The 13,891-nt window shown below is 43.2% G+C and overlaps 1 protein-coding gene across 1 annotated transcript in view; it reads left to right on the top strand.

Annotated features, from left to right (window-relative positions):
- The window catches only part of PRPF3 (pre-mRNA processing factor 3), a 1,139,821-nt gene that overhangs the window by 185,422 nt on the left and 940,508 nt on the right, over positions 1-13,891 (top strand). Inside the window, exon 2 of the mRNA XM_044079913.1 lies at positions 6,321-6,500. Coding sequence (XP_043935848.1) covers positions 6,356-6,500 — 145 coding nt within the window. The 5' untranslated portion in view covers positions 6,321-6,355. The remainder of the gene's footprint in view (positions 1-6,320; positions 6,501-13,891) is intronic.

Here is a 13,891-nt window from a genome sequence, read left to right as displayed (position 1 = left end):
GGCACCTGCCTCAGACTCCTACCCTGCTGTCTCAGCAGGAGAACCATATTCTGCACCTTCAGCTTCTAACACTGAACCTTGCAGCCTGGCTAATTACTTAATCTCTCTTATCCATCATAGGTTTGCTGAGGGATGGTAATCATTTTAGAGGCAAGGAGGCCTAGTACTAGAAAATCTTATGCTGAAAAATGGAAAAGATTCTGTGCCTGGAACCAATCTCAAGCGATGAGCATAGCAGCGCCCAATGTACCTCAGATTTTACAATACTTAACTGAGATGCTTCACAAGGGCCTGTCTTTTTCCTCTATTAAAATCCACGCCTCAGCCATTTCAGCTCATTATAACACAGAACCTCCCCTCTTCTCTCATCCACTGCTCAAGCAGTTCCTCAGAGGGGTCAGAAATTTGAGACCACCCAGGAGAGCTCCAACCCCAGCCTGGGACTTTAACTTTGTCTTGGAGAAATTCACTCTACCTCCTTTTGATCCAGCTGCTACTGCAGACTTAAAATTTCTTTCCTGGAAAACAGCTTTCCTTTTAGCAATCACTTCAGCTAGAAGGGTATCTGAATTACAGGCCCTTATGGCAGTGGAACCTTTCATCATCTTTCATGTGGACAGGGTGTCCCTCAGAACCAATCCTTCTTTCATGTCCAAGGTGGTATCCAGTGTGGCTGTTAATCAGTCCATTCATTTGCCAACCTTCTTTCCCAATCCACAGAATAAAGGGGAACGGATACTGCATTCCTTAGATGTGCACAGACAACTTAGATTCTACTTGGACAGGACTAAACCTCAAAGGAAATCTGAACAACTGCTGGTGACATTTGCTGCAGGGGCACAGGGGAAGGCTATTTCAAAGCAAACCAGTTCTCAAATTGATAAGCCATTGCATTAATTTCTGCTATAAGCACCATGGAAAACCTGTCCCTCTGGGGATCAGACCTCACTCCACCAAGGCTGCATCTACCTCTACAGCCTTTCTCAGAGGCGTCCCTACCAGGGACATCCTAGAAGCTGCTACCTGGAGTTCTGTACATAATTTCACCAAGCATTATCATCTGCCAATTTTCTCTAAATCCAGGGCTGGCTTTGCCACTGCAGTCTTGCAGGGCCTTATAGCTGGCCCTAATGCTATCTAAATTCCTCCTCCCAACCATAGCTTTGGGAATCTACCCAAATGTAATGACTGCAACAATGAAACACGAAGAACGTAGTACAGTTGTGTACACTTACCATAAATGTAGATGTTCGAGTGTATTCACTGTTGCAGTCCTGGTTACCCTCCCTCCAGCCTCCTAACTTCTTTTGACTATACCTCTACTTTCCATTACTATACTTAAAAGCCTTTTTGGTGTATTTGCTTTTTTATTGGAGGTATAACTTTGTACTTTTATATTTAATTGCTCCCCATTAGGGGGGGCACCTGACATCTGGGGCAAGAAAAACTGATGTAATGGCGTCGGCTGCATGTTTTATACCCCTGACGACTTGACATCATGGAAGAAGGGACAGCAACTGACGCAAGACTCAAGACTTTGTTAATCAGCCGACTGAGGGCTACCTGCAAGCAGATAACCCAAATGTAATGACTGCAACAGTGAATGCACTCTAACATCTACATTTATGGTAAGTCTACACAACTGTACTTTATATGTAGTTAAATGGAAGAGATTTATCCATTTGCTGTCGCAAACGTGACTTGGATTCACTTTTTGTGGGTATTCTTGTGGTTCTTTATGTGAGCTATTCAATTCTGGCCTGGCAGACTCCTCTGTTAAAGCTCATTTGTCTGCTATTTCTGCTAGTCTGCCTTTGAATTCACACCTTGCTTCTAGATTTGAAGTTAAAGAATTTTTGAATGGTATTCTTCATATTAGGTCTCCAGGAAATACATCCTTTCTTATTGGGATCTTAATTTTGTTCTTGAAAAACTGACTCTGCCTCCTTTTTCAGCCTGTAGTCTCTTTTTTGTAGCATTGTACTTTGGAAACTTGTTAGCAGACCTCACTTCTGTCAGAAAGGTTTCAGAACTTCAGGAAAGGATCTCATGGCAGTTCCACCTTTTTTTTTTTTTTTTGACAGGATTTCTCTTAGTACCAATCCTCCTCTTATGTCTAAGGTTGTTAATGATTTGAATTTAAATCAGAATGTTAATCTTCATTTTCTACCTTCTCCACAGAGTGATTGTGAGAGAATTTTTCATACTTTGACTCTAGACACCTCAGATAATACCTAGGTAAAACTAAGGCTATAAGGAAATGTGAGCAACATTTTGTTGCTTTCAATTCAAAGAAACTTGGTTTGGCTGTTTCTAAGCAAACAATCTTCTCCTATATTTCTAAGGCCGTTTCCTTTTGCTTTTCTTTTTATGGTAAGCAACTTTTGGTTTCTGTTTGTGCTCATTCTATTAGGACTGCAGCTTCTTCTGGTGCCATTTGCAAGGGTTTGAATACTGGATCAATTTGGAAGCTGCTACTTGGTCTTCTGTATAAAAGGTGGATATACTTTCTAGGGCCAGGGCTGTTTTACTAGAACAATCCTGCATGGGTTCATTCGAGGATTCCTCTGTGGCTTCCTCCTCCCAGCCTGTCTAGTAGCTTTTGTACTACCATTTGTAAAACATACTACAACAGTGATAAGGATGAACTTGATGCACTTGGTTAAGCTCTTACCATAACAGCAGATGTCTTACTTCTCACTGTTCTATTCTGTCTTTCCTCCTCCTTGTATTTCTCTGTGGCTTTTCCTCTGGCTCAGGGATTCTTTTTCTTCCCTTTCTGGATGCATGTCATTGATTTTTCTCTTAGAGTTGCTTTTGTTCTTCTGGAGCAATTCCTTTCTGAGGATTAGGTGTTAGTATGCGAGTTATGTACTGTAGGCTTTAGATGTAGGACATGCGCCTGACCTACGACACCTGGAAGGGGTTAAGCCTTTTTGGTATACTGGCTAGATGTTCAGCTATCCTATTTGTGAATAATGCTACAGCAGTGAGAATTAGGACATCTACTGTTATGGTGAGATCTTGCACAACTACTGTCTTTCATATAGGACTCCCCTTTCTCTTTACCGCTACTCTGTCACTCCCTGGGAAGGAAAGGTAGTCTCCAACCAGTAGTACAAACTACTACTACTTCTTGGTCTCACTTTATTGCCTTTCCCTGTCTAGTTATTTGCTCCAAATATCTTGGTTCCTTTGCCAGTTTTCTCCAGTAAATTCTAGTCACCCTGTTGCCAACTCTGATTCTATCTTGACATAACTAAAACCTTTAGAAATTCCGATCAGTTATTAATTTCTTATGAAGACCAGAAAAAAGGGACAATATTTTAAAGCAGTATGTCTCCATGTGGCTGTACAATGCTATCCTTTGTTATTCCCACCATAACAAGTCAGTTCTAAGCAGGTTGTAGGCACATTAAGTCTAGAGTTTTGGTTTCATCAGTGGCTTTTTGGAAAGGGGTGGACTCTTCAGTATTCTAGTGGCAGTAACTTGATCCTCTGTGCATACTTTTACAAAGCATCTTTTCCAGGCCTAGAGCAGACACTGCTAGGACCATTCTCCAGGGGCTTGCTGGACCCTCCTCTTTACTCTTGCTAAACCTTAGAAGCAACGGTATTCCACCAATATGCAATAGCAGTAGTGATCAAATGATGAACATAGTATGCTATGGTAAATAAATGTACCATAACAGATGTACTTTTTCTTCAACACCCTTGGTCTTCACCACGGTGTTGGCCATGATGGGTGAAGACATGCAGAGAGAAAGGCTGTCTGGTGTTCCCTTTTCTGGGTGACTGGATCCTGTTTGCCCAGTCCAGTCCAGGGAACTCTATAGGTATCTCTCTTTCAGGCATTTTATGAGGGCAGTCCCTAAAGTGATTATAAATGAGAGGTAATTCTTGATTTCTGCTTGGAGGATGTCATGCATTTGGATGGAGTTGTACACCCTCCAGTGTTATTCTTTCCCTTGAGGAATGCTTAGTAGGCTATGGTTTTAACTTCTTTGGTCAGGAAGGAATGTAGGGGCCACACTTTTTTTTTTTTTTTTATTCTGTTGTGCCTTTTATATTTGATGGCAGCCGTGACCTATTTGGTCCTACGTATGCCTAAGGATGATAGTGTTGCTTTAGACTGTGAAGTGTAATTGGCTTTGTTGTCATCAAACAGTCATGGACTTGCATTTGGTTTTGAACCATTGTCACTGGGCCCTGAAGTGATGAAGAAAACTCCAACGATCTTTTGGAAGGTTTTTCTTATCTGCAGCTAAACCCTTCACAGATCTTGAAAACAAATGTTTTCTTTGTGAGATGGGGAGTACTGTTAAGCTTCCATGTAGTGAAAGTAGTATTGCCCTTCCTAGAAAAAGGGGCTTAACATAAATCATTTAGAATTCAGAGCAGTGAATTGGCACAGAAGTCCGTAAGTTAACATCAACTTCTAGGGCTTCTCTTCTGCCAGTAAAGCAACCATCGCATCTTGTCGAAGCTAAACAAGCATGGGTCTACAAGGCAGTTTCCCAGTGCAGAGAAGTGATGCTTATCTGGAAGTGGATTATGGGCAAGGGTGATCACTCAACAGTTCACATCCTTAAGGAGATGAATGAACTGGTTGATGTTCTGAGCTGGGTCTGATGTACTTTCATGTAACTCTGGATATGGAAACTGTATCTGCTTAAGGTGTTCTGGAAGTGGGGTACCCAAGAGATTGACCTTTCTGCTGCTTAGGAAAGCAGGGCGAAGAGGATGCTGTGAAAACAGTGTCTCATGGTACAGGATGTTCCTGTGCTCATTCTTGCCATGCTTACTGATCCCATGTCTTTGAATTTATGGAATAAACACCAAAATTCATTCTGAATTCTCCTGTTTGACAAGCTTACTCCTCCAGGTAGAAAGTATTCAGTATGGACTGAGTGGTAGCTTCTGCCTCCTTTTTTTAGTCATATTGCAGGTGATTGTGACATAACTTGGATCGCCAAACAGTTTAAGCCTCTGTTGTTTTATAGTTGTGTGCTCTGAGGAACCCTGTCTCATGTTTGGAAACTTAAATTTCATTGTATGTAGGCTTGCCTGTTCCATTTGAGGTAGTTGTCTAAAGAGTGCTGAAATGTGTTTCTTGGAAAACATTCTTCATGGTGGCTTTCACCTCCTTGTGCTGGTTCTTGGACATTTAATGCCTGGTGTGCAGAGAACTGTATGTGGCCATTCAGAAGGATAAGGTCTTCCTCTAGATAAGCCCTCACTTTCTACCAGATGCCCTTATGAGGGTTCCCCATAATCCGTCATTCAAGCTCCTGTTCTTTTATTGGAGACTGTAGAGAGGAGCCCTTCACAATGGTGTACCTGTATCAGCAACTTTGACACTGTTTGTTGAAATGTACATGAGTTTGAGGAGAAATACCACTTGCTTGTCAGAGTGGGAAGGGTTTATGGTTGTTTGATACTTTCCTGGTGGATTGCTGATGTCATCTCTTGATATCAGCCAGCCAGCTGTCCTTCTGCAAATGCCACTTATAAAACTCACTCCACTAGAGGAATGGGCTTCATAAGTGCTTGCTTTAAATGTTTTTTGTTGCAAACATTTGTACTGCAGGTACTTAATGATGTATACCTTCACCAAGCGTTATTTTTCTGACCATGATTTGGCATGTCAGGGCACTTCTGCAACTCTGCCATCTAAACTTTGGCCCTTGGTATTCTTTTGGCTGCTTCCATCCTTTGAGTCCAACTTAGGAATCTGTCCTGTATTAGAACCTAGCAGGAGAAGGTACTCAATATTCTTAACAAATCAGGTGATCTGGTGAGAGAACTGTTCTTGATGTGCCTGGAATACTGCCCCGTCATCCCCTTGTAAATGAGCAGCTCTTTCATCATTTGGTGCTATTGGAGTTTTCTAGAAGTCTAGTAGGTTCTTATTTTTAAATTGCTCATTACGTATGGTGTCAGATATATGGTCGTAATATGAAAGAAGCTGATTGCTGGAACCGCCCAGGTTGCTCCTTCAAGCTAAGTCTGCTTTTGCAATCAACACTTTACACTGACGCATCATGTGATCTGTCATATAATGTGTGGGCATCCTCAAATGTGAGATTTCAATGAAAATGCAGAATTCTCATATGTTAAGAAAAATATCCAGCCTTTGGACTTATGGAGGATGGCACATTTTGGATCAGCTAGTAAAGTAATGCATTTTTGTTACAGTACTGAGCTTTTACTTTCACAGGTTCTTGTAATATGTTGACATTCTGAAAATGTTTAGAATGAAGTCTGTTTACTTTTGTCACTGCTTGAAATTTAAATTTTCTTTTATTTTCTTTTTGCAGGTACTGTTTAAATTGACTGGTATTTATTAGCCAAGATGTCTCTTTCCAAGCGAGAGTTGGAGGAGTTGAAACCATGGGTTGAAAAGACAGTGAAGCGTGTGTTGGGATTCTCTGAACCCACTGTAGTCACAGCAGCATTAAACTGTGTTGGAAAAGGGATGGACAAGAAGAAGACTGCAGGTATGTTGCAATCTTGTGGTACTAAATAATTTTGTATTGTCACTTTTAAAGGAACATCTGATTCTAAAAGGTCTGGTTACATAACTGATAAAACTTTAAATTAGTTGAGAAGTACTTTGCAATCTGATAATTTTTCTCTGGCTGGCAGGACCCATTCTTGGGTCTCACTCTCCAGTGTCGTCCTGAAATTCTGTTTTTTTTTTTTTTTTTTACCATGTGAACAACTCTGTAGCTTCTTAAGTACATTATTAACACCTTTTTTCATGCTTGTCATCATAATTTGGATGTATTGTAGTGTTTTACCCTGCTTGGGTACCCTGACTGTGAAAGACAAGTGCCCTGTGGCAAACAAATACCATAAGATAATGCGCTCTTCAAATGCAGCAGCTTTTTTCAGCCTTTGTATGGTACCAAGCATGAAGGGGATTTGACATGGTTTATAGAAGTGAAAATACAAGGAATCCTTAGCAAATGCACTTAATGTAGGACAGTTTAGCAGAGACATCTTTGTCATTTTAATTCTATGTCCCGGGTAGGAAAGAGATTGTGTGAGTGTAGATACAGTAATAATCGGAGGAAATAGAGCATAAGTAATATCTTCATATGTATTTACTAGGCAGTTGATAGTGAGGGTTTTTTTAGAAGCCTAGCCATACATTCCCATGATGTTTTTTGGCCTTGTATTTTAAGGATGAATAACACAGATATGAGCAGCAAATGTACATATTACCCCTATCCATGAGGGACAAGGGTGCTGAGAAGGGGGGGGGGGGATGGGCCATTTCTTTCTTTAACCAACAGTGTGAGTGCAGCAGAACCAGGTAGTTGCCTCCCATCAGCTGATTCTCCACCTTTATTGAACACCATATAGTGGGGTTGAGTCCTTGGTCTTGTGGTGTTAGATACTGGTGTCATTGGAGATAATGGCCTGATTTTGGGATTTTCATTTTCCTCATCATCCACGTGGAATAAGGTTGGCAGAATTTAGTCAGCCCAGCACCTTAAACTTTATTAGGGTGTCCAGCCACTCCCATTTATCCATAATCCATAGCTACCTACATCCCCGTCCAGATCTTCTAGTTGTTAGTAAAGTTGTTCACATCTGAAGGCTTCCCGTTATATTTAACTGTAAATCATTCTAGTGCTTTCATGGTTTTCTAGTGCATGATGACTACCCTAGGTCGGACCATTATTTTACTTTTTTTTTTTTTATTACCCCCTTTTAGGTAATTTTTGGTGGCAGTTTACCACCAGACCCCTTCCTATGCCACAATTTGTCTGTCAAGGCTTTTCTGTTAAATTGTTACCTGTGCATAATTCACAGTTGCCTTGTATATGTTGTTGTCATGGGTAAGTAACAGGATTTTATATGTCATAACTACAATTGTAGGATTTAAGTTTAGCTGCAAGACAAGCATGCTTTGTGCTTGGAATGCTCTGAGAAGCTCATTTAAATTAACATTGTGTTCTACATACTAGCTTTAAGCCATACACTCTGAAACAGTGTAAGAATAGGCAAGAGCTAGAGAATTTAAGAGCTGCTCTTACTTCCGAAGTGCTTCTTTGGCACATAAAGAGAAAAGCAGAATCCATGAAGGAAGGCACTCATAAAAAATCTGAAACTACCCAGAATTAACTATGCTGGCAGTATAGAGGGATAATGCCGTGACTAGGACCCAAGCAGCCTGGATTTGATTAGCGTCTCTAGCTCTTGATAGCATAGGCAGGGAAGATGGATGTGACCATCTTTAGAAGAGAATGTGCTCTTGGACAGACTACTACAGATCCCTAGTGAAGGCTTTGGACTTGCCAGGAAATTTGTCTCCGGCATGAGCCCTGCCCCCTGTAGTACAACATGAGGAGGCATAGTCAGTGTGCCACAGAACCCACTGCATGACAGCCCCTGATTGTGGAGTGAGATTGTAAAGGGGGGGTCAAGCTACAAAACACTCCCAGACAACAGCATGATGCAGTCCCAGGTTCCTTGATCTCTTCACCAGCTCTGGACAAAGGTGAGGATTAGACTCTGGGAGACTAAAGCAGGTCTGGCATACCCAGTGGATGAGGGCCTAGGAGCAGCTGATTGCCAGCTACAAATAGCATAGAGACCCTACCTCAAAAAGTTCAAATGTTTCTAAGGCTACTGTGAAATTATCAGCTCTTCTGCCCAAGGTCTGGCATGTCAGAGGAGTGGCATCTCTAAAAAGAGCCCTCCCTCATCCTGACTGGGCAGTGTTTAGTCTTTTATTTCTGAACCTGCTTATATCTGTACATTAGTCGTCCTGCTGCTCCTGTTGTGTCCAGGGGTTAGTTGCTGTCCATTTGGACTATTAAAAAAAAGGTTAAAAGCCTTTTCCTGCTCTGCAGCAGCTATGGTCTCGAGCTCTTCCCCCTACTAACATTGTAGTTCTAGAGGTCCTTTTTGCCCACCTTTCTGGACCTCAGCCCCAGCCTTCTTCATTGATATCCTTTCGAGCTGCTGTCCTCTTGAAGCTAGATATTGATATTGCTGGCTCTTTCTGTCCCATTTTCTGGTCTCTTCTCCTTTGGGGCTGGTGCCTTGGTCATAGTTGGTGATCAGTGTCTTGTGGGGCTGACCCTCATCCCCTTTCCTTCAAGATAGATTATTTTTTATCAGGAGTCAGCCATTTGGTGATTTGACTTAAAGACCACTGACCTCAACTGGGATGTTGATTTTTCCATCAATATCTAGCTTCATAGTCAACTCCAGTCTCATGGGCGGTGGTGTTGGGTGGAGATTCTACAGGGTTGACTGCCTTAATCTCTGGTTTGGGGCCATTGCTGGTGCTGACCCTAATACAGGCCTCCCTCTTTGGAGATTCAGCTGATGGCTAAGAGGTCTTCTGTTGCAGGCATCCACCCATGACAGTCACTAGACCAGCTTGGCAGTATGACAGCAGTGCTTCTAGGACTGAAACTTGACCTTCCTAATACTGTCCCCATATAAGGATAGGAGAGAAGGCTAAGTGCAAGAAGCAGCAGTTGGGCTCACCAAAGAAGTTTACCGTCCTGGATCAAGATGACTGGAGGCAAGTTCTCTGCTCTTCTGTCCATTGGTTCAAGTTTGGACCATTCTTAGAGCTCATAAAGGTGAAAGCTAGGTGACCTGACAAGGCCCAGTCTGAGAGAGCATACATCCTGTCTGAGGTATTTTGGTTTCCCAGGTCTTTCTCATGGTTGCTTCCAAAGGTCTACAGAATAGTTTTACTGGTTACCAACAGTGTGAGGAAGAGCACTGATGTTTTAGATCCAGTGCTAGAGACTTGATAAAATCCTTTGGATGCCCAAAGTCTTTTCTAGCTGGTCTTATAATCCCTTGTTGGACTTCATTCTAGTTACATCTGCCCTTTAAGAAACCTCCTTAGCCTGAAGCTAACGCTGCTTATTCACTAAATGTTGCCATCATATATGGTGGACAGATAGAGGAAGTGTTTTTTTTTTTTGTTCTCCATTCTTTCCATGAGAGCTTTAAGCTATATGGCTCACATCCTGAGATTCCTTGATGAGTCAGATCCGTCTCCGCTATCTTTTCTTTTCTCACGGACTATGCAGCTAGCTCACAATACCATCGATGGTTTAACCAGAGCAACAGGTAAAGAACTTTTAGTAGACCACTGCCCCTTAATGACTTTGCTGAAAATACCAAGGCCAAATTCATGAATGCCCCCTTCAAGGGAACCTTGCTATTTGTCTAAAAAGTGAAAACTGAATTATAGAGAGAGGAGAGTCCGTCCAATATGCACTTCGAATTTGGGGTGGATATCCGGCTACTCAGTACCTGTGTGTGTGTGTGTGTGTGTGTGTGTGTGTGTGTGTGTGTGTGTGTGTGTGTGTGTGTGTATCCATATATGGGAGTGCTACAGAATCCTGAAGACTCAAAATCCTGAAAACACACAGGATACCGACACTCACTATATTCCAGCACAATTACATACAGAAACAAATAAAACACAAACTATATTACTGTTCTCCAAGTATAGGCAGGGGGCCAAGCCACCCTGCACCCCCCATGTGGGGGGCTGTGCCCCCCACACCCCCTGCTAAATATATCAACTCCAAGATTGCACTTAGTGTAGTGAAGTGCAATCTCAGAGTTGATACATTTAAGTAGCAGGGGGGCTTGCCCCCTGCATATAGTTGAAGGGTGATATGTTTCTGTATGTACTTGTGCTGGAATATAGTGAGTATTGGTATCCTGTGTGTTTTCATGATTTTGGGCTTCAGGATTTTAGGCTTTTAGGATTCTGTAGTGCTCCCTTGTATATGCATGTGCGTATGTATGTATGTGTATATGTATATATCATACACATACATACATATATATATATATATATATATATATATATATATATATATATATATATATATATATATATATAAATGTCTTACTATTCCCATGTTGCAGTATTCTGCATATGGGTTTACCCTTCCAGTCTCACGTACGTACCGCCGGTATCCAAAAGCTTTCAGTTCCTGTGTGGTGGGTGAGACATCTGACTTGGGCGAGAGTTCATGGGTCATAAATGTGACATTGGCATGCACCAGCCCTGAGAAATTTTCAGCCACCAGTCGTACGCCAGGTGTTTCTGCTACCGCTGATGTCTGGTTCATTTTATCAGGTAAGTACCCCGTTGAGGACGTTTTCAGTCCTTCAAAAAATTTAGTATTACTTGTTCATGTCATCCAGAAAGGGTGTCAGTGTGGCCGCCAGATCCCTCATAAGGACATCCACGATAAGTGCCTTTTCTGTTTGGGATGGTCACACGACCATAAGGCCTGCCCGATTTGCCAGGTGTTCATGCCTAAAACATTACGTAGTCGCTTGCATGAGCTTGATCTTTATCTTGAAAACCAACATCTGAAGCAGCTTACATTACGGATGGAGAGAGCCTCCGACATCTACGCAGAACCGCCAAAAAAGAAGGCCAGGACTTTACGGCCTTTGTCTATTGCTGAACCTCTTCTGGCCATTCCCCAACGTGGCCAGCATAGGCCTGGTTTCAGGATCTGGTCCTGGATCTGCCACTCCGGAGGTCGTAGGCATCTCTAAGAATGCCACACTATCCTTAGGCGAGAAGACTTCCACAGAGGCTGTTGCCGATGCCAGGGGGGAACCTGTGTTTTCTGAGGAAACGTCTGATCCCTCCGAGCCCTTGCAATCTCTGGTTTCTAGGCAGACATCCACAGGCCCTCTTAAAAGAAGAGGAAACTATTTCTTCCTTTGCAGAAAGCATGCCTAATTGGCAGGCTTTCAGTCAAAGCCTTTTCAGTGCCTTTATGGCACTGAGGCCTACCATGCTGTTACTGGTTCCACCTCTCCTGAACCCTAGGCCTCAGCCTACTGACACTGTTACTAGGGAAGAGGAAGTCCTTTCAGATTCCTCTGAGGAATCACTTTCTTACAACTCACAACTATCTTCTCCCTTGGGATACGGATCCCTAGAGGAAGAGTCAGTGGACCCTGACTCCCCAGTTGACTATTTGACCTTTAGTGAGACGATCATCAGGATGAAGGATCACTTTAAATGGGAATCGTCAGAAATGTCTGAGGTACTATGACCTCATTCAAATGGAAACCCCCAGCCCATCTGCTGTTCCTCCTATCTTGCCTGCCTTTTAGATACCTTTTCTTCTGTATATCTGAACCCTGACTCCCAACCTCCTGCCCCACACAGACTAGACGGGCTTTACAAGGTGCCTGACACTGCTAAGCATCTGCTTAAGTGCCTACCTGCTGATCCTGCCGCTATATCAGTCCCTATGGGCAAAGCCACCAAACTCCTACCTACTACCACCATTCTCTCGGCTGACAAAGTCACCAAGACAATGGAAAGGTTGGGCAAAAAGATATATACTTTGGCTACCTTGGCCTTCAGAGCCACAAACTACCAGACCCACATGGCCAAGTATACCTTGTCCCTCTTAGTCTGCCACCAAACACCTGGCAGTTATCCCAGACTCCCCTGCCAAAGCATCACTGTCCTCTTAACTGGCTCTCTCCTCCCAGGTTACCAAACACTCTATCAAGTGTAGTTATGATGCTGCTAAATCCTCTGCGAGGTCAACAGCATCTGCATTACACACATACTTTTAGTTTTGTCTACAACCCCTGTCAGATGATTTCAGGGTAAAGCTCATTGATGCTCCTTTGGATAATGCTGCACTTTTTGGTTCTCAAGTAGCAGACCTTTTCAAATCTCTGCAACAAAAGGAAAAGAAATGCAGGACCTGAAACATGTACTGGTTTCATCTATCCCGAAGTTTCACAGAAACTATCCAGCCAAAACTCAGTTTATTAGGAAGCACTCCTGCCCTGCTCCTCCTTCAAGACCTCGTAAGTGAATAAGGAAACAACCCCCTCCAGCTAGAGCATCCCCTCCCTCTAGCCAGCGGACTCCCTTTCAGGACAGGCCAAGTAGCATCTGGCTACTTGTCACCCTTGCCTCCTCCTCCCCCTCCTTCTGTACCACTGTCTGCTCGACTCTCTCACTGTCTCTCAGTTTGGACCTATCTCACCTCAGACAAGAGGGTCCTGTCCACACTTCAGAATGGTTACTTTGTCTTGGGTCACACCTTCCATAGGGCGAGGCATACCTCTACCACCTGGTCAGTAGCTGCACCTCTTGCAGCCATTAGTCCAGACCCTGTTAGATCAGGGTACCATAGAGACAGTCCCCCTCTACTGCAAAAGGAAGAGGATTCTATTCAAGGCTGTTCCTGGTCCCCAGCAAGGACAGACCCTGGAGACCCATCCTAGACCTCTCCTATCTCACCTTTTTTCTAAAGGTCCCTACCTTCAAAATGTTATCCCTGCAGCCCTTTTCCCCCACATTGTCCTACAAGGATTCCTGGCTACATTAGATATAAAGGATACTTACCTCCACATCCCAATCAAACCCTCCCACAGGAAATACTTGAGATTCTTGGTGGGTTCCTCTCTCTCGTAATTCTCTGCCTTGCCCTTTGGATTCTCCACCGCACCCAGAGTCTTCACCAAATGCTTGGCATCTGTGGTGGCTTACTGCAGGACAAAGGGAATATGGATATTCCCTTACCTGGACGACCTGCTGATCCAGGCTGCCAGCCAAGAAACCCTCTAAGGACGCATCCAGTTTGTGGTTGCTCTCCTTCAATCACTGGGATTTCAGATAAACCTACAAAAATCCCATCTTCAACCAACACAAGACATTGTATTCCTTGGGTGCAGGATCTTCTCTGATCTCATGGAGGCATACCTACTCCCACCAAAAGTGAGTTCCTTGACAGAACATCTTCTCCTGGTCCTTCACTCCACAGAGTTGACTGCAAGGCAGTACCTCAAACTTCTGGGCTACATGGCAGCCGCCATACCCATGCTTCCTTTAGTAAGA

Source organism: Protopterus annectens, chromosome 8.part0 (assembly GCF_019279795.1).
Source record: "Protopterus annectens isolate FY-2018-M chromosome 8.part0, PAN1.0, whole genome shotgun sequence".
Classification (NCBI taxonomy): Eukaryota; Metazoa; Chordata; order Ceratodontiformes; family Protopteridae; genus Protopterus; species Protopterus annectens.
This window is presented reverse-complemented; position numbering and strand designations above follow the sequence as displayed.